The following is a 25,103-nucleotide window of genomic DNA, read 5'->3' on the forward strand; positions in this document are numbered from 1 at the left end:
TTTATGTTAAGTATTAGTACTAACATCTTAATTAATTAGAATAAGATATCAAAGTATGTCTATCATTTACATGATATTTTTTTTAAAATAAATAATAGAACATAATTATAGAGATCAAATCAAACTTATTTACTATATAACTAAGAAAAATGATAATTAGTAAAATACTTTATTAACCCAATTTAGTGTTTTGACACCTGACAAAAATTAGGATTTTTCCGTAATTTTGATAAAAATTATCCACGGTATTGTGTAAATCTAAGGATACAATAGTAATTTTTCGGTAGTATCGAAAATCACAAGGAAGCAAACTCTCAACAATGGAAAATATAGGATAGGAATCTAGATTAGATAATATAAAAATCTTTTATCTTATGCAATAGACAGTATTCGCAACACTTTTTCATTGTCATGAGTTACAACTTGCAAGACAACTTTTTTTGTTATTGCACAAACAAAACGTGAGTTTATAATATAAGAAACTCAGAACTTTTTTTATGTATATTAAATTATTATTTTTACTTTATACATTTAATTTATCATAAGTGATTCATTCCGTAACAAAATGATGCATCATCCCTCTTAATACATAGAATCACACTCGTTGACGGAAAATTTAATTTTGAAACAGGAGCACTGTGGTTAAATGTAACTTCTATTTAAATTATTGAATTACATGTATAATTTTAAAATAATAAATGTAAAAGAAAATTTTAATTTAAAAAATAAATATCATATATTTTTTCTTAAAATAAAAAAATAGGTTTCTGTTTCCTTTGGTGCTATCTTTTTCCACCACATAACAATGTGAAAATGTCATTAAAGTAAACATCCACCAAGGTTGGTAAAATACTGGTGGGAATGCTTCATGAGTGAAAATGATGAAGTGTGTGGTATTGGATTTTTGTTAAAAACGATGATGTTAACAATTTTTTTTAATAAATTTTTAACAATATCTCACTATTTAATTGATCCATATATTTGAAACGATTAATAAAAACTATCATAAATTAAGTTATAAAATAATTGTCAAAAAAAAATTATTAAAAAATCATTTTCATTATAGTAGCCATGAATGCTTCACTTTCTCCTACTATAAATACTCTTTGCTGGAACAGTCATCTACACAAATTTATGTGAGCCCCTTCAAATTCTGCTACGCATTTCATCACAAATATGGTGTCTTTAAGGCCATGCCTTCTTTTCATTCTTCTCTGCATTGCAATGGTTGAACTTGCACATTCCAACAATGATAGGAAGGCAAAATATCCTCTTATATCTTATATTTCTCTCTCCTTGTTTTAGTTTCTAACTAGCTTATTTAGACGATAATGGTGCATGAATTTCAACTCCTTTAATATGATATATCATTTTTCTCCGCGCAGACTTACATTGTCTACATGGGTGATCACCCTAAGGGCATGGACCTCGCTTCCGTACCTTCTCTTCATACCACCATGGCTCAAAATGTCCTTGGCAGGTTCAACACACACACACACACGTATATATATATATATATATATATATATATATATATATATATATATATATATATATATATATATATATATATGTCTATTTTCTAATTCATGTTTGGTGATCATATTCTCGTTCATGACAAGTCCCGCTCCAATAACTTCCAACGTTAACATGGAATTTCTGTCGGAACCTTAGTTCACAGGATCTGAAAATTGCCCAGTTTAATTATCTTTGCTACATAATAAAGTAACTTCACTGCAATAATGGAATATAGTTAGATTGATTTTGTTGGTTATATACGGAAAGATTAACTATGCAAACGTGCTTGCTTCCAGCGATTTCAAACCCGAAGCTGTAATCCACAGCTACAAGAACTTCAATGCGTTCGTCCTGAAGTTAACAGAAGAGGAGGCTAAAAGAATGGAAGGTGCTATATAATCTCCTTTCTACCTCTCTAAAATTCATGATTAATATGTTCATGGAAGATAAAGCACAGTGTTGTTACTTTGGAATTGCAACAGAAATGGAGAACGTTGTCTCTGTTTTCCCAAACGGCAAGAATCGTCTTCACACGACAAGGTCGTGGAACTTCTTAAGGTTTCCCCAGAATGTTAATAGAGAAACCTCAGAGAGTGACATAATTGTGGGAGTAATAGACAGTGGTGTTTGGCCGGAGTCTGAGAGCTTCAGTGACAAAGGATTTGGTCCTCCACCGGCCAAGTGGAAAGGATCATGTCATAACTTTACCTGCAACAAGTAATCAGACTCACTTCCTCTTCTTTTTCTCATTTTCTACTGTATTTTCTCTCTTTTCTTTATATCTCACTTATCATATTTATCTAACATCAGTTAATTTTTAATTCCTAATATATATCACTTTCACTACAATCTCATATTCCGACATGAATGGCGTACAGTAATTGGATATGTTAGCTTGGTAAAAGGTAGATTCTTTATTAAAGTGAGTGATTACTTTTGCAGCAAAATAATTGGCGCAAAGTACTTCAATCTGGAGAAAGAGTTCGCAAAAGATGATATAATATCTCCAAGAGATGCAGAAGGTCATGGATCACATTGTGCATCCACAGTTGCTGGAAACTCGGTTAACTCGGTGAGTGTATTTGGCTTAGCCTCAGGGACTGCCCGTGGAGGAGTTCCGTCTGCCCGAATCGCTGTGTACAAAGTATGTTGGAAGACAGGAAGNTGTGGCGATGCNGACACCCTTGCAGCATTTGATGAAGCTATCAGTGATGGAGTAGACGTAATTTCTATTTCAACTGGACTGGGAGNAGTAGTCTACGTTCCGTATTTCAAAGATTCAAATAATATAGGAAGTTTTCATGCAATGAAAAAAGGGATACTAACCTCAAATTCTGCCAATAATTTGGGTCCAGGTCTTTCCTCAATGACAAATTATCCACCATGGTTACTTTCTGTGGCTGCAAGCGCTTTCGACAGAAAGATTGTCACTAAGGTGAAGCTGGGCAATGGCGCAGTATATGAGGTATCATTTGAAATCTTAACTTCAAATATTCAAATAAAGGCTTTAGTTTTATTGATTAGTGTATATATGCAGGGGGTTTCGATCAACACATTTGATCTTAAGGGAAAACCGTACCCTCTTGTATATGGTGGAGATGTACCTAATATTGCTGGTGGACATAACAGCTCGACATCCAGGTATCTTCAGCAAATGAATTCTAAGTTTCTTTAAGGAAAATGGAAAAAAATGAATTTTTATACGTTAGTAATTGGTCAGGTTTTGCGTAAAGGACTCTTTGGATAAACATTCAGTAAAGGGAAAGATTGTTCTGTGTGAAAGCATTCAGAGTTCAGAAGATGTAGGGTTTTTATCTGGGGCAGCCGGTGTTATATTTGGAAATAATTACCCTAAAGATTTGCCCGGAGCATATGCCTTGCCTGCTTTGGAGGTTACTCAGTGGGATCAAAGACTCATACATTCTTATTTAAATTCAAACAGGTATATATGTTTATACATACATGTTTTACTTTTTTTTAAATTCTTACCGACAGGACAGACACAAACTCAACCCTTTATGCTTTTGAGAAAAATGTACTGTGACCACATGCGAATCATTTTGAAATGGTTGCATCCACTTTTGTCTTGACTATATTATTATGGCCACAAGTATATTTCTCACTAACATGTCACACACACACAGACATACACTTTTCTATGCTAAAATGATTGTATCCACTTTTATCTTCAAGTTTCTTTCTCTCATTATTAGATAAAAAAGATGTAGNTATATATATATATATATATATATATATATATATATATATATATATATATATAATATTTAAAGTTTATAATAGTAAAGCAAAATTATAAATAAGATCACTGTTGTCGTTGTAATAAAATATATAAAAAATATTCTGACACATCTAACTTTTTTTACATTTAACACTACTTTTACTTATTTTCTACTTTTTCCTTTCTTAAATAAATACAAAAATATACATTTTTATGACCATTGATAATGTGAAAATGTGTCATCATACCATTACTTAAAATATATATAACAATTTTTTTCTTTTCCTTTTCCTTCTTACAATTAGCAGCACTAATTTGAAATCATTTTATTTATTTATTAAATTTAAAATATTAAATTCAAGCTTTTCTCATTTATTGTTCTACCAATTACTAGAAATGCAACAGCCACGATATTTAAGAGTGAAGAAGTAAACGATGGACTAATCCCTTTCATATCTTCATTCTCCTCAAGAGGTCCAAATCCAATCACACCAAATACTCTAAAGGTATAACTTTACATATTGTGTGCTATATAATCCAGATCAATCTATCATTTTCCAATATCAACTTCTCATTGGAATTAATTATTAATACTGTAGCCTGACATTGCTGCTCCTGGAGTGGAAGTTATAGCTGCATGGTCTCCAATTAACCCAATTTCAGATGTTAAAGGTGACAAAAGAAAAGTACTATATAATGTAATCTCAGGCACTTCAATGGCATGCCCTCATGCTACTGCAGCAGCTGCATATGTCAAATCATTTCATCCCAATTGGTCTCCTGCCATGATCAAGTCTGCACTGATGACCACTGGTAATCACTTTGCTACTAATAATATGCATTTTCAAGTGTTTTTGAAAAAGTTAAAAACAAAAATTGTTTGGAATTTTTTTATGGGGAAATATATATAGATTATTTTTAATTAACTTTTTTTATTTATATTAGACTAATTGATACTTAATATTTTAATAACCAATTGTGAATTAAATTTTACTTCAGGTGACATGACATATATATGTTTTGCACTGTGTTGACAGCTATTCCAATGAGTCGCACTCTTAATCCTGAAGCTGAATTTGCATATGGAGCTGGGCTTATTAATCCTTCTAAGGCTGCAAATCCTGGTTTAGTGTATGATATTAGTGAAGCAGATTATGTAAAGTTCTTGTGTGGAGAAGGATACACAGATAAAGAGCTTCGAGTCCTNACTGAAGATCATAGTAGTTGCAAAGGACAAGCAAGCAAGAAAGCTGTATATGAATTAAACCTCCCATCCTTTGCACTTTTTGTAAATGGTTCAGATTTTAGTAGTGCTTTCCGAAGAACCGTTACAAATGTGGGATCCAAAACATCTACGTATAAAGCCAGAGTGATTGCTCCATCTTTGTTAAATATTCAAGTGAAACCCAGGACTCTTTCCTTCACATCTATAGGGCAGAAAAAATCATTTNATTTGATAATTGAAGGGAGAATTAATGTAGAAATACTCTCTGCTTCTTTGATTTGGGATGATGGAAATCATCAAGTTAGAAGCCCAATTGTAGTGTATGGGTCTGTAGACAGTTGATCGATTCTAAGTGCGTGAAATAAGATGGAATAATTTGAAATCAGATGTTTGTAAGATCATGAAGAAATCAATGCAATTAAGCTATGAAAACTCTTTTTCGAAGAAGTTATCTCAAGGGATTGAAGCACCAAATCTTGAGGCTTAGGTCATAAAAGCAAACCCTCATGAGGAGGAATTCTCAGGCATGCACCTTTGGAAGATATGAAATGTAACTTTTACAACTTAAGCCCAATGTGCAACTTAAGTCCTAAGAAAGACGGTTTGGAAAGATCTGGAATAAAATCTCGATGGCTCAAGCGCCAAAGTTGAAGATGAGCACCACCTTGAACAATTTATAAATACAAATCTCGTGTCCTCATTTTAAGCATTAAGTGAAGGATCAAATATGTAGTAGTAAAGCAGAATGAGTTTGTGACGCTCGAGATAAGTGTTTTCATTGTAAAACTTATGTCTATATGTTGTTGTTGTGATTGCATTGCAATATTCTATGAGTACCTGAACTCTCTCGTGTCGAGCTTTGATGTAATCAATTTTAACTCTTTGTACTTCTACTTCTTATATATTTATTTATGCTTTCATTCAATATGTTTGTAAATTAGTTTGTGCTAGTTGTTGGATAAGTGATCACTCAAGGTTTATTATTAAACTTCATTATGTGGTTCAAGATGAGTTAGTTGAGCAACAAACTCAAGGTTCATTTGTTAGTCATGGTTGGGACGATATACTCACAACTGCCATTGGAAAGTCAAAGCACTTAGGTCATAGGCATGGCCATGGAGGTGCAATTGGTTTTCGAGATTACTTTTGTCCACCATAAAAAAGTAACAAATCCTTGAGTCAGGAGACCTTGAGGAATATGAAGCTCTAAATGGAGGAAAGAATCAACCAATACATGATAGTTATGGAGCAACACTTTATGGAAGCAACACGTCATGGAACAATTCCAATAACAATAACAAGCACTCGAAGAAAAACTTCTATTCATGCGACAATAGAATATGGGATTACCCACTGAAGCTCCAACAGGATGTTGTGTGAACACAAAGACTCATACTCTGGTGTATATCATACCCACTACACTTGTCAGTATGAACTTTTGGTTGATGGAGATCTCCTGCGTGTAGTGGCCATAAGATGACAACTTGAAAGAGGACAAATTACTCATGGGGCTCTTCTACCATCCCACTACTTATGTATGACAATTGATGAAGTTCGAGATCCCCATACTCGAGTGTTTATGCCAACTTCAGAAATCCATTTTGTAGGATAGGCCTTAGGCATATTTATAGCTTAGCCTAAAACATTGATCATGCCATACTTTGGTCCACCATAGGTAGTATATTGTTATTCTTATTACTTTTATGTGACATGTTATAAATAAATTATCCATATCTTTGAAAACATTTATTTTAGTTCCCTTGTCCTAAGATGCATGTCATGTGTTAACCTATTATTCATGAAGATGATGACATGACAGAAGCAGAGTGTGATCTTTTAGGAAAGCTCATAAAAGAATTAAACAAGTTGAATAAAGGACCAATAGAGCTAGAATGAGAGTTATAAGAGTTTTTGGCCTCCAGTGTCATGTGTCATTCTGCATTATTCTAAATGATGCACTAGAGGTCATTGATGGGGACAAAATATTGAATATTCAATCTTACAACTATGCATGTAATAATTTTCATTGTCGTCCATATTTAAATCTTGGAATTGTTATTTTTTATTATATACTTAATTGTCTTTTTATAGGTATATGGACACAGCCATTGTGGATCAAGGTCATACTTTCTTGTATGGATTTATTGAACCTTGAACCATTCAATCTCCTCGAAACACATTTGAGAATAAACAAACTTATTTGCAAACATGAATGTCTGAATCGAAGAGAAATGTATCTTGTGCCATACATTAATGAGTAAGTGTTACTAAATGTAATATTTTATGAAGTAATGCTAATTAATTGACTAATTATTTGTGATTCATGTGGGGCTCATTGACAACTAATGGTCATCATATCAAGACAATGCATAATTGCATGTTATTGTTCCCTACACAAGAATATGAAACCTGAGTTGAAATCCACGTTATAAACGTAAGTGTTACTTTTTTTTTTTTTTTTTCATTTCATCTACTTGGTTATATTAATACTAACCTATCATCTTAATTAGAGTTGTGGGTAAGTACTATATCTAAAAGTTGAAACTCATTCATCTTAAAGTTATTAATTTTTGCATGTCAATTTATGACATTGATATGTGATTATTTTCTTTGTCATGTTTAGTGTAACAAGCAGCTAAATTCACTGACATATGGTTATTATATAATGTATTGGTTAAAAACCATCATTCGAACAAGAATTAGAGAAGAACGAATTGAGGTAAAAATATATACTTTTCATATATTACAAATCACATTAAACTTTAAACATTAGTATCATACATAATGAAGTTGTGTTATTTTTCCAATAAATCAAGAATTCATCACTTATAGCAAATGTCACAATGAAGAAGATAAGACAGAAGTGACCAATATACCTACTATAGAACAAAAGAGTTAGGATCCACGGTAACATTAATATTTTTCTTAAGAACTATCTAAGATATGAAAGTTTTAGTTTTATTTTAACAGGTTTTAATTTTGATAGCTTTAATGTTAGTAGTTACATTTGTGTTAATAGCTTTAGTTTGATATATAATCTCTGCTGAATTTTTCTTGAACTATGATGGAATATTTTTTACTTTTTTTGTTTGAACAAAATATAAACAAAACTTAAAAAAAAAAGCATAGCAAAAATCAAAGGACACGAGACTATATCATAATCTTGACATCTGTTAATGCACTGATAGATGTAAAATGTTTTTCATTTTTAGTTAAGAATGACGCCGATTGAATATCTATTGTAATACTCGTTACTAAATTAATACTAACATTAATTTGAAGTTTTCAGCTAAGATGACTCTAACGTAAAAAAATTAAAAATAACATAGGAAAAAATTACTTTTACGGTAGTGATCAAGTAACATTGAGCTGATCCATCATAAATATGTTAAAAATTCATTATCAACATTTTATATTAGACTTATTCTTTATACCTACTCTGTTACAATTTTACAATGAGGCACAAACTTATTTCTATCACCTATCACCAGATATTTTAATGTATACTATATATACATTTTTTTCATAATAATTTTTATATTTAATGAATTTAGGACCACCAGTTTTTAGGACTGTAAATTCTATTTTGTTTTATCCTACACGACAAATTCCACTCACTACCAAAACGGGAGAGATTGTTGGCTTAAACTACATTTTTCACTAATAAACATTAATCTTTTTAGAAAATAAATGTAAATAAGTTTCATAGAAAATATAAATGCAAATAAGAATTATTTTAATTTTATAAGTGTAAATAAAAAAGATAAATTTATAAAACTAAATTCTAAACAATTCGTCTATTTTTATTGTTTTTTTCAACAATAATTTTTGCTTTGATGATTTAATTCATAAATGAATATTTTTAAAAAATTACTACCAGTACGTAGCATATATTCATAAATATAGATGCTATTTACCTCTCCCAATAATAAAAGAACAATTAAACTACCTCTACAATTATAAGAATATATTGATTTGAAAATAACTATTTTATATGTGCTGTGAATTTTACTGGGTGAAATGTTTTAGCTATTCATATTCCTAATCCTACAATTTAATAGGAGAAGTTACCGGCGGCGAATCCGAGATCAGAAAATGCCCGAAAGTCGCCAATATTAGCCGAATTCAATTGCCAATTTCGCCGTCAAAGTCACGTTTTAAGCAGTTATGGTAGAAAAACATGGTTAAGAGATTCCTTTCTGATTTTCAAAATATGAATAAGTCTTACACTTCAATTTCAACACACCAATCAAAACAAAACTCATTTTATGCAGCACTTTATCTCCATTTCATCTTACTGGTTGCTTTTACAATTAGAGAAATAATACTACTTTACTGATACAGCAACTGAAATTGTACACAGGAATGTACATCTCATTCTGATGCAAGTTATTCGTATCCTATATATATATATATATATATATTGAAATTTATTCAGTGATAGACATTAGAATGTCAATTCATGCACTTGCAGAGTTATTGATCTCGATCTTCTAGGAGTTTTACACCCTGAACATAATTAACAAACGATAAAGAAGCAAAGTTAGTAGTATGCATAAATAAGCAAATTGAAGGAGATGCAAATCAGTTAAGTTGTTATTAATTACTTGTTGTATTCAATTTGAATTTTTCCAGCATTGAGGTCAGCGATTGCGGAGAAAGCTTCTTGGGAGAGATCAATGGTGGCTTGGCAACCTGGGGAAGGACAACGATCAACGATCTTCACAGTAACACTGCCACCCTTGCATGGCTGAGGCACACCTTGGTTGGTGGCACCTGTGCACGTGATCTTGTACATTTGACCACATGCAGCTCCGTTCGCATATATTGCGTCGCTTGCAGCAGCTATCATCGTTCCCTGATCTTGGTACCCATAGCATGCAGAAGCTGCAAAGTGAAGTTTCAAGACTAAATTTTTTTTCTTGATACATATACACAAGTTCATGGTAAAGATGCATTTTATATGATAGTAAAATGAAGGAATTCTGCAGAATGCATAACGAATAGCGGCTGCTACTTACGTTCGTAAACTGTGTAATAAGTTGCAGTTCCAGAAATAGCAGATGTAACTGAGATAAGGCTTATAAAGACAAGCCCCATCACAAACACTGCGCTCATTTTGTTCTCCATCGTGGTATTTGGTAATGTGAACTTCAATCCTTTCCCAAGTAATTTGAGAATGTGTTCTGTTCTGCTTCAAATGGGATGATATCAGTACCCTTTTATAGGCAGTTTCGTAACATTTTCTTTGGAAAACTATATACAAAATCAAATTGACTTGTCTAACAATTCTAATAATTTTTAAATATAGATTAATTATTCTTTTAATTATTCTTTTACTGTGGAAACTAATATGAAAAAGTTTGAAATTAATTTATTTTCAATGATATATTTTGATTTTGATTTTGATTTTGATTTAATAACATTTTTATAAATTAGAAAATTATTTAAATGGTATTTTAAACTTAATTGAATTTGAATATATCAAAATGATTAGAATAATTTAAATATTATCTTAAAACATATTTAATATATCAAAAAAATTTGATACACTCAAATTAAAAAGAATATGTCTATTATTTTTAAAATTTAAATACCAAAATATATTAAAATTTGAGACAAAATTTAATTTTATATAAAACTAGTGATTACATACACATTTAATTATTTAAATATTTATTTTTAAGAGATGAAACATGCATATTTTATTTATTTTAATATGAATATATCCTTTAACAATTCTAAATGGTTATAAAGTAGTTTTCTCGATAACTTTTTTGCTTTATATAACTTGTATAGTAAGCATTGAATACAATTACAAATTTTTAATTATTACTAATTTTAAGATTTCTGAAAAATGAAATGAAATCTAAGATACCCTAATATTGGTGCTTCTACATTTAATATTTATTTTTGTTAGAATCCCTAACTGGAAATATGGTAAATATCAACTTTGTTAAAGATAATCGAAGAATTAATTCTAACATTTTTTTTTCTAATATTAGTATATCAGACTACATTCCATTTTTTTTTTCTTTCAATTATGTTGGATTGTACCTTTCCAATGTTCCTGCATGTAGCCGCCGGACTCTTATTTAGGATGCACGTGCTTTAATTAAAGAGCTAGGGTTCCGATGACTTGACTAAATTTTTTTCTGATAGAAATGTGCTGAAGTTCTACATGGATATTTGAAAAAAGAAGATAAAACTGAAAATTTATAACTCAATTAAATTTGAAAGTTAAAGAAGATAATATCTAATTGAAAATTAAACTCACTACTATACTAATTTTAGAAAATAAACTTTAGTGGAAGGTTAATTCTTAAATTTTATGCAAATTTGTTTAATTTTTTATTTTATTTTTTATTACTCAAAATAAATATATTAAATAAGATTATTGAAGTGTATCAACCATGTACAAATAATAAAAGTCAAAAATATGACTCTCTCTCTCTCTCAATATAATGTCATAATATAAGTTTTTTTACATAACATAGACTAAACTTTACAGCATATGTTTATTTGAATAGAACAAGAATTCCTATTCTTTTCAATCTTTCAAAATTATATTTTTCATAATCATTTTATATTTTGTGACTTTCGTTTTTAAGCTTTCAAATGATAATCTATTACGAAATAAAAAGCACAGCCAAATATTAGAGCAAAATAAACGTTTGTATTTATGTATATTAATTTATTAATTAATAAGAGGTTGAATCAAACAAGTTAAATTAATATATTAACAAGAAATATTTAATAACTTTAAAGATAGGAAAACAAAAGTTTGTTTTTATATAATTATAATATAAGGGTGTCAACTCTTTTAAAATTCTAAACTCATTTAGGAATGTGTTTTTAAAAATTTTGTTTTCTAATTTTCATAAAAAGAAAACCTTTTATGATTTCATAAAAAAGTATGCCTCTCATTTTCAATTTTTACACACTTGCACACCCGAATAATTGTAAAAGACTTACTCTTGTTTAAAAAGTTGGTATAAATTCATATAAACTTATGAAAAACTATGAATACAACATTTTGCTGATAAAAAAATGGATATACAACATTTTTATGATAAAAAAATGGAAACAACATTTAAGAAGGAACTAGTGAAACTAATAAAGTCAATAAAATTTAATTAATTAACTTATACGTTCTCTGTCTTCCTCTCGAGGACTATCGTTGAAATAACCATTTGATTTAATAAATGTGAAAGAAGTAAAACATTCCTTATCACGGAGGATTTTACAATTCAATATTTGTGAAGGATGTTTCAATTAATCCAATCTATTCAACGTAAGGTCGTTTATAATGAATTAGTAAACTTAATATTTTGAATTTAAATATTTGTTAAATAATTTATTTACGAGATGAATTAAAATCACAAAAATTTTCAATTTTGCGAAGTTCTTGAAATATGTTACTATGATCAACAAATGGTTTAAATCCTTTTTTGGTTTCTAAGTTAAGTTTTGATGTTCAATTTAGTCTCCGCTTTTAAAAATGTTAACTTTTAGTCCCTATGATATGAAAAATGTATCAAATAAGTCCTATTCGTTAATAAATCACAAGTTTTTCATTAAGTGATTTGTTGTTCATAATACCTTCCGTTAACAAATCACAAAATATTGGATACTTAAGTATGAAAACTTGTGATTTGTTCTTTATTAAGTGCTGTTATGAGGACTGGTTTGACATCAAAACTTAATTTAGGGACCAAAAAAGATTTAAACCATCAATAAATCACACATTTCAAATAATATTTTTAGTGTTTTTGTTTTTAAAGATAAAGTGGTGGAGAAAGCCAAAAAGAAAAATTATTAAGTGAAGAAATTTGTAGAGGAAAAAAAAATTTTGATACATTTTTAAGTCGATATTAATTTACTTATGTTCTACATTACTAAAAAATCGTTGAATTACTTTTAATTGTATTAATTTTATGTTAATGCATATTTAAAATTATTATAAATGAAACAACAAGAAAGAGTTTCGAAGGATGAGAATTAATTATACAGATATAATTAGTTACTAGCAAAAATATATAAATCCCATTAGTTATTACACTTTTTTATTTATTTAAAATTACTAATTTTCTTATTTGAATTGTTATATAATAAGTGTATATATAATTATTTATTTGTGTATACTACTTATAAAGTCAAAATTATTAAGTTGAATTGATTTGAAGAGATACGTGTCCTATAAGTTACAACGCGATTAGTTGCGCAGAGAACGGATTGTTTAATATTTTCCATTAGGTTCTTCGTCTCCGACTGCTACACTACGTGTGTTATCCTTTTCTGTTTAAATCCATAATAAATCAAACTTGTTAGGATGACTTTGGTGAGAAATAAAAAAACACGTCAATTTAGAAAAAAAAATAAAATAAATATATATATATATATATATATATATATATATTTAAAGTATATTCACAGTTATAAATATCATTTTACAAATTAATTTTGTAAGGATAAATTAAATTTAAAGTTTAATTTTTAATGCTTTTTTGTTTCATATTTATACTAGCTAGATGGATATTAAGGATATAAGTATGTCTTTTTAATTATATTTAAGAGTAATTAAATTCTCTTTTATTAAGGTTAGATAAAGAAAAAAGAAAAACTCTCTTGTATGTTTTTTTATTATATTTATATACAATTTTATATTAATATTTTCCAATGGTGTTTAATTTTTATATTTATTATGAATTGATCAATCAAACATTAATTAAAACTGTAAGAGGTTAAAAAGTCTTTATTAATTTCGAAACATGAGTATTAAATATGAAAATATTATGAGAACATTTTTAAGTCGATATTAATTTATTTACGTTCTACATTACTAAAAATCGTTGAATTACTTTTACTTGTCTTAACTTTATGTTAATGCATATTTAGAATTATTATAAATTAAACAACCAGAAAGAGTTTCGAAGCATGAGAATTAATTATACAGATATAATTGGTTAGTAGTAATAATATATAAATCCCATTAATTATTATACTTTTTTATTTAAAATTACTAATTTTCTTATTTTAATTATTATATAAGTAGTGTATATACAATCATTTATTTGTATATATTGCTTATAAAATCAAATTTATCGACTTGAATTGATTTGAAGAGATACGTATCCTATAAGTTAGAATGCGATTAGTTCCGTATAGGACGGGTTGTCGACCATATTTTCCATGATGCTGGTCTCCGGCTGCTACACTACGTGTGTTGTTAACCTTTTCTGTTTAAATTCCATAATAAATCAAACTTGTTAGGATGACGTTTTTGAGAAATCCAAAAAACATATATACATAAGAATAAATTAAATACTTTTACAAGTTATAATTAATTTATATAAATTGTTGTAGATATAGAAAAAATCATAAACAAAAACCAATTTCTGAGACGTGAATATTTAATTATTCTTAAAAATTTATCTATAGTATATTGTGTAAATTTTTCAAAATATAACATTAACTTCTTAATATTTTTTTAGGATATCAGAATTAGTAATAAACTTTAAAAAGATTAAATATATTTAGGATAATATAAGAAAAGAAAAGAGAGAATTAAAGAGGTGCGAAGTGAGAGAAGTTGAAAGTCTCAAATCGATTAAAGATTTATCATATATAGGTGGAGTGCAAACTTCACCTTATAAGTTGGTTTTGTAGGGTTGAGTCACTTCTAACATGATATCAAGAGCCAAACACCGATATCCTCTACAATATTGGAATCAATGCTTCTTGTTTGCATTGAATGTTTTTGATGGCTTCTTCCGATAAAAATCAATCGGAGAAACATGATTCTGGAACTTTCGCGGCTTCCAAGAGTTATATTTCTACTGCTGCCGGATTTGTGACCAAGTCAGGTATATCTAACTCTGCTCTTAATCTTTTTGTTGTTACTAAGGGTAGTAATTGGATAATTGATTTAGGTGCTACTGATCATATGACTTGTGATCCTCATATATTTACTAACTTTTCCTCTAATTTTTCTAAAACTGTTATTATTAATGCCAACGGGGTCTCATCTCCTGTTGAAGGAATATGTACTATATCCCTCTCACTAGGGATGACAATGGGTCGGGTTCGGGCCAGATAGTACGATACCCGAACCCGACCCGCATGTAAAATGTGTACCCGTTACCCGTCGGGTATCCGCATAAAAAAAATCTGTGGATTTTTTTCAACTCGTGGATATCCGTTGGATACCTGTTAAAAGTGTCAGTATTATTATTCAAATCCAATTTTTGATCCAAACTCTATTTTCCATTGTTTTTCAAAACTTATAAACCCTAGATCTTCACTTCAAAACTCTGATCTACACCAAAATATTTCAGATCTGCACCAAAACATTTCAGATCTGCACTCAAGGATCTTAGATCTGTATCAAAGGATCTCAGATCTACGCTAAAGAATCATAGATCTACACCAAAGAGACTCAGATTTGCCTCTCGCCGTCGCTCCCAACGCGTTTGAAGCTGCTGCGGACAGAGCCGTGAATGATGGAAGAAGAAGCTGCCGCAGACGGAGCTGTGAATGGTGGAAGAAGAAGTTACCGCGAACGGAGCTGTGAATGGTGGAAGAAGAAGCTGCCATGGACGAAGTTGTGAATTGTGGAAGAAGAAGCTGCAAACTCTGCGACAACAGCGACAATGTGAGGCGTCGTTGAAGACAGTGGTTCTTGGTAGGTGGTGGAAATAAGAAGGGAAAGGAATATTGAGAAAGAAGAAAAAAGAAGAAGAAAGAAGAAAGGAAGGAGCTTTGAAAGAGAAGTCTGAGAGAGAAGAAGAAAAATGAAGAAGTGACCTTTTACTTTCTTTGCAACGCCAAATATTTTAATTTTATACGGATAGTGTGATATTTGTACCCGATCTGTTGATGAACGGGTATTAAATTACCTACGGGTACCTTTTGCCCGCGGATATTAAATACCCGCAACGGGTTTTGCCCGCGGATACCCGCGGGTACAGGTATTATTGCCATCCCTACCTCACACCTTCCTTATCAATTCTTGATGTTTTCTTTGTTCCTAAATTAAACTGTAATCTTATCTCCGTCAGCTAGTTAACTAAATCACATTCTTGTGTTGCCTTGTTTTACCCAACCCATTGTCTTTTTCAGAACATTCATTCCAAGGAGAAGATTGTCAGTGTAGAGAGAGTGAAGGTCTGTATTATCTTGAAAATGTCTCACAACAAACCCATAAAAGAGGGTTGGCTTGTCTTGCGAATGATCACATACAAGATAAAAACAAAAAAGAAATTTGGTTGTGGCATAGGCGGTTGGGGCATCCCTCTTTTGGTTATTTAAAAAAATTATTTCCATCATTATTTCATAAATACAATATTTTTGATTTTTTTTTGTGAAACCTGTGTTATGGCAAAAAATCGTGTTGTGTTTCCTTTAAGCAATAACAAAACTGATTTTCCTTTTTCATTAATTTACACAAATGTTTGGGGCCCTACACACAATCTACATATAATGGAATTTTTTTTTTTATTAGTTTTGTTAATGATTGTACTCGGATAACCTGAGTATATTTGGTTAAACATAAAAGTGGTGTGTGTGATGTGGTTCGTTCCTTCTATCATCTGATCATCACACAATTTAACACATTTATTAAGGTTATTCGATCAAACAATAGAGGGGAATATTTTAAGACTGAATTAATAGAGTTCATGAACTCTAAAGGTATCTTGCATCAAACTACATGTTCTTATTCACCACAACAAAATGGAGTGGTTGAGAGGAAAAATAGACATATATTAGAGGTGACNAGATCACTTTTGATAGATGGTAATGTCCCATCTCATTTATAGGTTGAGGCTGTGAGTTCTGCTGTTTATTTAATTAATTGAACCCCTTCTAGTGTGCTTAACTTTCAAAGGCCTTTTGATGTGTTGTTTGATCATTGTATCCTTCCACCTATAGTTTATTTACCACCTCATATTTTTGGATGTGTTATATATGTTCACTTACACCCACATCAACGTACAAAGCTTGAAGAACGAGCCATTAAATGTGTGTTTGTTGGGTATGGATTAACTCAAAAAGGTTATCGTTCTTACCATCCACCATCAAAGAAATTTTATATTTCTATGGATGTGACATTTAATGAGCATGAATTTTTTTTACGTTGATTCTCCACTTCAGGGAGATAATGAAAGTGAAGTGCATAATCATGATGTTAGTATGTTTGATTGTGAAGATAAATTATCGTCTGAGGATCATTATGTAGGAAGTGAGCCAATCCTAAATATGGACACAAATCCCAAGTTTTGTTTTTTTCTAAAGCCGCCATCTCGTCAACCATTGCTTCTATCCATCTAGGATCTGCCAAAGCTTCCTGTATATTACTAGGAATATAAATTGAAGATAATTGAGATACAAATGATGTATATGACTGAGATAACCTATGAGATGACACATATTTACTAATGGGATATTTAACTTTGGTTTGGAGGTCTGGTTCATATTTAACTAGAGGTTGACCACGGTTAGAACGAAATATATTGAACAATAGCAGACTCAGTATTTGGTGTGCTGGTGGTCTCACCAAAGGAGTCTCAAGAAGATTGTTTAATGAGTCTCTATTCAAGTTGGAAATGTGTGATATCCATGCACCAACTTGAATAGTGGTGTTAAGATATGCCAAATATTCTATTAACGGATATTAGGCAATCAAATATTGTGTTAGTTATAATTTAGATATTATTATCATTTGTGTAGATTTGTGCACCTGTCCTTCCTTTAATAGATGAAAAATTATAGGATCCTTGTATATATATATATATATATATATATATATATATATATATATATATATATATATATATATGGTACTCTACTCTTTGAAATAACCACTTGTAACAAGAGATGGAAGAAAGTGTGTTCCATGCTTGAAGGTACCAAAGGACACCTATTTATATGTGGAGGAAGGGTTCTGAAACAACCTAAATTGCATGACACACGGAAGACTTTAGCGCCTTGCGACTGAATGTGAGCAATGATCCTCATAATAATTACGACTTCAACTATTCGAGAATTCCGGAGGAGGGATTGTCTACAACAAGTTTGTTACAATAAGCTCGATCAACAAACAAGCTCGGCCAATAAAAAGCACAACCAACATAAGCTGGACTAACACAAGTTCAACCAACACAAGCTCGGTCAACATAAGCTCGACCAACACGAGCTCAACAAACATAAAAAAGGCAACAAGTCTTTTGTAATACATTTATAACAAAAGTTTTATAACAATCTCTCACATATTGCAAAAGATAAGAGAAAGATTGAAAGAATAAAATCATGGATCTCATAAGATATAGTGACTAGAATAAGTATAACAAATTATATGAACCAAATGCACTTAATATGTCTTAGTGGTTTATCAATCACAGTACACCCTCACAATTCTTGTTGTTATGATGTGCTTACTAGACCATGTGTGTGTGAGAAATTCATGAGTGTTCTAGAGTTCATGCTAAGATCTCATAAAAGCAATCTCACTCGATACTCGTATAGGTGATTCCATCAAGTGTATGCCACAAATCATACACCACTCGTAAGGGATATGAAAATCATTAAAAACTTTGTTTAAACTAAAATTCTTACACCACCTAGAATTTTAATTACAAAGTTCAACCTCTCAATAGTGCAATCTCTGGCACTTTCACACACAACATAAGAATGAACATAATTTATTAAAAATCAATTTAGTGTTACAGAATTAACAAGTGACTTATTTTTTAACCATATGAACCTTATTCATGGGATCTTCAATCACAAAGGTTGGGTTACCATCACTTGTTTGTTTGCAAGTGACTTAAGTCTCATTTCCTTCAATGTCTCTAAAATCATATTTCTTTTCATGGGTTTTGTTCTGACTTCACATAATCAATGGAAATAATTTCAACCTTTAGAAGCCACTTCACCAAATTATGTCTCAATTGTATGTGTATGTTCTTTCCATTGTAATTCTTGTTTTTAGCTATAGTTATAGTTGTTAAGGAGGTTAGCTTCATTCCTAGTGGAATGTTTGCTAAGAAGTTTTTCAACCACTCAACCTCACTACCAGTCATTTCAAGAGCAATAAATTCAAATTCAATTAATGATCTTGCAATAATTGTTTGTCTAGTTTATCTCCATCTTATTGCACCACCATCAAGTGTGAATAATCACTAGTGAATTTTGTCTCATTTGAATTAAAGATCTAGTTAGTATCATTATACCTTTCTAGTACAACAAAAAATCTACTATATTCAATTGCATAATCCATAGAATCTCTTAAGCACCTCATAAGTCTTGCAAATGCATCCTAATGTTCCTAATTTGGACATTGAATGTATCTACTAAATCTACTTACTGCATAAGCAATATTAGATCTAGAAAAGCTCATCAAATGTAGCAAGCTCCTAATATTTAAGCATACTAAGATTGAGAAATATGTTCTTTATTTTTCATTAATTTAGAGTTAGCATCATAAAGGGTACTTACTAGTTTGAGGTTATAATATTCAAACTTTTTAAAAAGTTTCTCAATGTATTTGTCTCTAGGTAGCAATATACTATCTCCCTTCCTTATTATTCTAACACCTAAAATCACATTAGCTGCACCCATATTTTTCATTTCAAATTTTGATCCTAAGAACAATTTAGTTCTAACAAAGATTAATGTCATCCGCATGCAAACATAAAATGACACAATAACCATTTTCAGATTTAGAGTACACATGTTTAACAACATTAAATGAAAAATCATCACGTTATAAAGTTTGACATGCCATTGCTTTTGTGTTTGTTTCAACCTATACAAAGATTTTAAAAATTTGCATGCTTTATCCTCTTGACCAAGTACAACACACCCTTCAAGTTGAGTCATTTAAATTTTATTCTCCAAATCACTATTCAAAAAGACAATTTTAACATCCATTTGGTGTATTACTAACTTATGAATAACTGTTAGAACTAACAATACTCAAAGAGAGAAAACCTTAGTTATAGAAACAAAGGTACCAAATAAATCTATGTTAAGTTTTTGAGTAAAATCTTTTGCTTCTAATATATATACACACACAATGGCCTTCCGCCTACTCAAACTTTCACCACACACAATGGCCAATGGCCTACTCAAATTTCTATTCCACACACCGTGGTTATACCATCCCGCATTCTTTGGGTTATGTTTGAATACATCATTTGGACCTGGTCTTGAATATTGACGGCCCAAGATAATATTGTCAATTTATATATTATATGATAATAAACATTATTTTCAGTGAAAATTGGATTTAATATTTTATTTAAACCAAAGGAAAATATAAACTGAATTTTTTTATTTAGACTAATAATTGGTACTATATTTTTTGGTACCATTTTAGTTGGTGCCAAAATAAATAAAAAGACAAGAACAAACTCATTTTATTTGTCGAATTTTGTAACCCTTAAAAATTCACATTAGAGTTTGTAAACAGTTTTCTCGTTATCATTTATGAATGTACATGTCCACTAAGTTGTTCTTCCACACTTTTTTTTATCACTTTTTCTTTATTTTGTATACCTCGTTTTTATTTTTTTTATTTTTTTTGGTTTTGGAAACCTTTCTAGCTTCTATTACTAGTTTTGTGTCTATTTTGTAACTGTCTGTTTTTTAACGGTTAGTTTTTGTGCACATAGTGTAATCAATGGCCAATTTGAATATATAAGACGTTGTTTTATTTAAAATTGTGAATATGGACTCTAAATCATGTATAACATATCGCCAACTCAATAAACAGGTGCTGGAGAGTTCACTTATTAGACCGTATAATTTATGGAACATAAACAACAACAGGGCTCCTTGCCTTAAAAGTTCCATCGTCCCAAATCAAAGAAAAAGAAACCAAGTCTGCATTAATGCTTCCTTCAACCTTAAGGGTAAAAGACAGCTTCTGACCCAACGATGAGAAGGCCAAAACATTTGGCACTACTTCGACCTTCAAAGAAGATGGATGTGCAGTTATCGTGGCCCTATATTTGGATGTAGCTGATCCAACATTTGTGACAGTTCTATCAAAAGTGACATTGTTGTGGCTTGAGCGAGTGGTTGATAGAGCAAAAGACGGGAGATTAAGGTTGAAAACCGATCCTTTCTTTGCTGATGTGCAAGTGCTCTTATCTCCTGTAATTTTTTGCAGCGATGATGAATTATAACCTTGTCCACACAGAAAACTAATATAATCATTTTCACCAGCATCATAAACTAGTCCAGGATTTGCTGCCTTCAAAGGATTGATTTGCCCCGCACCGTAAGCAAATTCAGCATCTACATCAAGTTTAGGATTCATAGGGGTAGCTGCAAATAATGAACAAACAAATTTCGTCCTTAACATGTATACTTGGCCATTAAGTTGTACCACAAAATAATTGACGTTAATTCTCTAGTTTTTCCCGACAGAAATGTTTAAGGTGGTATAGGGCATATGGTTTTAGGTTATCATACTTTACTTTCTCTTCGCAACCTCATTTTTCCTACATTTTTCAAGGGTTATAGTCTGCAAAGTTTGATAACTACATTATATTATATAATTACCAGTTGTCATCAACGCTGATTTTATTGCAGCAGGAGACCAGTTGGGATGATTAGATTTGACGTAAGCAGCTGCTCCACTAACATGAGGGCATGCCATGGAAGTTCCAGATATTATATTCAAATTCGATACTCTTTTCTCTCCTCTAACACCAGAAATAGGTGAAACCGAAGACCATGCAGCCAGAATGTTAACCCCTGGAGCTGCTATGTCAGGCTACAACATCAACAGAAAACATAGATATAAGCAAATAAGCTTGAATCGGTTGGAATGATTTTACACTGTAACGTGAAGTTACCTTAAGAACGTTTGGAGTGACTTTATTTGGACCTCTCGATGAGAATGAAGCAATGTAAGGGGCTGATGAATCTTTTCCTTCGAAACTTTTGAATATGGTAGCTGTTGGATTACTACAATAATCGGTGACATGACATATAAATCAGATAATTAATACTAAGTGAACAAAATTATAGAGTAGTTAAGTATGATGTTTTATAGATTGATGAAAAGTTTTGTACCTTGTTGACTTTAAATAAGAAGATACAGAATTCCCATCACTTGTGGTAATTTGAATTGTTGGCAATGCAAATGCATCTACCGCATCTGAAGTCAATGTACCAGTGAATATAAGACCAGCAGCCCCTGAAGCTAATCCCACATACTGAGAAGGAGTATAGCCATCACACAACACAATTTTCCCTTTCACCAAAGCTTCATCCAAATCATTTTCACGGCAAAGCCTAAGCAACGCTAATGTTAGAATGGACTTTTCCAAAATACCAAATATAGCAAATACAAATTCCAAATTGAAAACAAAAAAACAGATATATTCGTAAATGTTGGTACCTGGACATGGAATTATTCCTTCTACCAGCATCTCCAGCATAAATTAAAGGGTAACTTTTCTGTGTTGGACTAAACGTATTCAATGAGATTCCCTGCATACATTTTTAGGGAAATCTTTTATGTTACTTTTTTAATATTTTTAAAAAATAAGTAATTTAAAGGGTAATTACCTCGAGGATTCGGCCATTGCCCAGTTGGAGTTTGGTCAAAAACTTTCTGTCTGTAGTGGAAGCAGCCACGGTAATGATCCAGGGTGCAGGATTTGTCATTGTGTCACGGTTTGGACCCGCATTGCCTGCAGCTTTTGAAGTTAATATGCCTCTCTTCATTGCATGGAAGGCTCCTATTGCAAATTCATCGTCAAAATAATCGGTGAAAAAGACCATTCTAGGTCCCAATGAAACAGATATAATGTCAACACCATCCTCAATGGCTGCATCAAATCCTGCTAAAATGTCAGCAGTACTACAACCACTCTTCCAACAGACTTTATACACAGCAATGCGTGCTGATGGAACTCCTCCTCTCAGTGTTCCTGAGCCAAGCCCGAACAGATTTGCATTGCTAACAGAGTTTCCAGCAGCAGTCGATGCAGTGTGAGACCCGTGACCCAACGTATCAATGGGAGATATGGTGTCGGCAATATCAGCATCAACCCGAAAATATTTTGCTCCAATTATTTTGCTACAAACAAATCATGAAACAAGCATTCATGGACCAGTAAATCAATGGTTAGTTTTATCTTTTGTAGCATGTTAATTATAACAAACATCACTTACTTATTACAAGTGATGTTTTGGCATGATCCTTTCCATTTCTGTGGTGGTGGACCAAGGCCTCTGTCGCTGAAGCTTGAGGAATTAGGCCAAATTCCAGTATCGAGTATTCCAACGATTGTGTCACTTTCTACCTTTGATCTTTTGACATTTTCAGGGAAGCCAATGAAGTTCCAGGACCTTGTTGTTTGGATACTGTGGATTCTATTTGGAATAACAGAAACCACCTCATCCATTCCTGTCAAACATTCCAAATTTTCACAAAATTCATACATCATGACTAGAGTTACACACACACACACACATATATATATATATATATATAGACTCATAATCATGTTAAAATTACCTTTCATTCTTTCTGATTCTTCCTTGGTCATCCTCGCTACAAATCCATTGAAACTCCTGTAGCTGTGCACCAAAGTATCTGGGGCAAGTTTTCTGGATGGATATATGCCATTTCCAATTTTAATAACGTACTTTTAATTATGAGTTAGAAGATAACTTAACGGTAAAATTGAAAGGAAAAGGAAGAGAAATTATAAATTCAACTCCCTTTATTAATATTTAGAAGCTACAATATTACTTTGAATAATATTTAGAAACTACAATATTAGTTTGAAATTTAAATAAAAAAAAAAGATGAAAAAAATTGTGAATTTGACTATCCCATTAACAAATACTAACAATTAATAATTTTTGATAAAAAAAGTTATTTAAAAAACTCATTCTTATATATAATAGGTTTAAGATAAAGTAATTGCTCTTCTTTCAGAACATTCAATTTCATTCATTTTTGGTTAGGCAAGGATACTTTGACAGACAAACTACATTCATTTAACATGGTAAAATAAGAATATTTTAATTATAATTATATTATTTTTTAATTTAAAATCATAATATATATTATTATATTATTAAAATTTGTGTCAAATGAATGTTTTTTAAGATTCGTGTGAGAATAACTTTTTCCTTTTTGGTTTAAGTCCTTCAAAATAAGTCACAAGATTACTTGAATTTAAAAATGTTATGCAGGCAAACAAAGAACTATTATTAAATAAACAATGTTAAATTAAGCACCTTAATAGTGTAAATCTGCTCTCTAAATTGAAGTAGAATCAATCAAAGCCTATGAATTTAAATATGTCTAGTTTGACACATTTCTATAACTAATCATAATTTGTTTTGTAATTATCTTTGATTATTAGAAAATTGCTGTATATCCGAGCTCACACGTTCATATATATTGAAATGATTATATGTACGCAAAAATATGAATTGAGTGTTATCTCCAAACAAAGCAACACATTTTTTATGAATGTTGTAATGAAAATTGGGAGCTAGAATTGTGTAATAATATATGACCTGCTTATGGCACTTTGAACGATACTAGTATGAAGTGATTGTGTAAGTTCCACGCCCTTCGGATATTCGCCCATGTAGACTATGTAAATCTGTATTAGATTACAATATGAACAACATTAATTAAAAAAAAATAAAGATGAATTTAAAATAATAGTCCTACTAGGATAATTTCATGTGGATGCTTAAGCATTGAGAATATTGTATTCAACCTTGGATAAAATCATTTTTAGGTTAATTTGTTTATTTTAAAAATAATCCAAACTCTTTTTAACTTGAAAGATTTCCAATAATTTTCATAATTGTTTAAAAAGAATCATTAAAAGATAAGAACATAAGAGTAATCTATGGAAAAGTATATGGGATATATGCTATTTACCTTTCGATCATCTTTAGAAAATGTGGGAGTGAGTAACAGAATGCATGTAAGAATTTGGAGAAGACGCGACAACCCTAAAGAGTTCATCTTTCTGTGACAGTAATCTTCACAAAATGATGAATGTGTTTTCAAGCTCTTTCAATCTGTCAGCAAATTTAATGTCTTAGTAAGTGGACATTTGAAACACATTG

General features: G+C 30.8%; 3 protein-coding genes across 3 annotated transcripts; 1 reads left to right on the top strand and 2 right to left on the bottom strand.

Moving 5' to 3' along the window:
- Window positions 1-1,118: 1,118 nt before the first annotated feature.
- On the top strand, window positions 1,119-5,829 carry LOC106763959 (cucumisin-like). Its single transcript, XM_014648145.2, has 10 exons — window positions 1,119-1,260; window positions 1,386-1,480; window positions 1,815-1,906; window positions 2,001-2,235; window positions 2,461-2,983; window positions 3,056-3,159; window positions 3,239-3,460; window positions 4,152-4,263; window positions 4,357-4,570; window positions 4,795-5,829. The coding sequence occupies exons 1-10, from the start codon at window positions 1,177-1,179 to the stop codon at window positions 5,322-5,324; spliced, it is 2,211 nt and encodes a 736-aa protein (XP_014503631.2). The 5' UTR covers window positions 1,119-1,176; the 3' UTR covers window positions 5,325-5,829.
- Window positions 5,830-9,246: 3,417 nt separating this feature from the next.
- LOC106764512 (EG45-like domain containing protein) lies at window positions 9,247-10,162 on the bottom strand. Its single transcript, XM_014648791.2, has 3 exons — window positions 10,004-10,162; window positions 9,590-9,869; window positions 9,247-9,491 (listed from the first exon to the last, which is right to left on the bottom strand). The coding sequence occupies exons 1-3, from the start codon at window positions 10,110-10,112 to the stop codon at window positions 9,485-9,487; spliced, it is 396 nt and encodes a 131-aa protein (XP_014504277.1). The 5' UTR covers window positions 10,113-10,162; the 3' UTR covers window positions 9,247-9,484.
- A 10,628-nt stretch (window positions 10,163-20,790) lies between these two features.
- LOC106763309 (cucumisin-like) lies at window positions 20,791-25,103 on the bottom strand. The gene is made up of 10 exons (XM_014647510.2): window positions 24,913-25,103; window positions 24,537-24,625; window positions 23,521-23,612; window positions 23,175-23,409; window positions 22,566-23,079; window positions 22,396-22,487; window positions 22,068-22,289; window positions 21,848-21,959; window positions 21,552-21,765; window positions 20,791-21,314 (listed from the first exon to the last, which is right to left on the bottom strand). The coding sequence occupies exons 1-10, from the start codon at window positions 24,997-24,999 to the stop codon at window positions 20,791-20,793; spliced, it is 2,181 nt and encodes a 726-aa protein (XP_014502996.2). The 5' UTR covers window positions 25,000-25,103.

The sequence above is a fragment of the Vigna radiata genome, chromosome 6 (assembly GCF_000741045.1).
Source record: "Vigna radiata var. radiata cultivar VC1973A chromosome 6, Vradiata_ver6, whole genome shotgun sequence".
Lineage (NCBI taxonomy): Eukaryota > Viridiplantae > Streptophyta > Magnoliopsida > Fabales > Fabaceae > Vigna > Vigna radiata.

What these genes read in the sequence shown, in the direction of transcription:
- LOC106763309 (XM_014647510.2), bottom strand. Translation starts at nt 24,999, where the DNA reads ATGAACTCTTTAGGGTTGTCGCGTCTTCTCCAAATTCTTACATGCATT. An exon ending in GTTCAAAGTGCCATAAGCAG is followed by an intron (nt 23,613 to 24,536) that starts GTCATATATTAT and finishes ATATCCATCCAG; the next exon opens with AAAACTTGCCCCAGATACTT. An exon ending in ATCAGCGTTGATGACAACTG is followed by an intron (nt 21,315 to 21,551) that starts GTAATTATATAA and finishes CATTATTTGCAG; the next exon opens with CTACCCCTATGAATCCTAAA.
- LOC106764512 (XM_014648791.2), bottom strand. Translation starts at nt 10,112, where the DNA reads ATGGAGAACAAAATGAGCGCAGTGTTTGTGATGGGGCTTGTCTTTATA. An exon ending in TTATTACACAGTTTACGAAC is followed by an intron (nt 9,870 to 10,003) that starts GTAAGTAGCAGC and finishes TTCACTTTGCAG; the next exon opens with CTTCTGCATGCTATGGGTAC.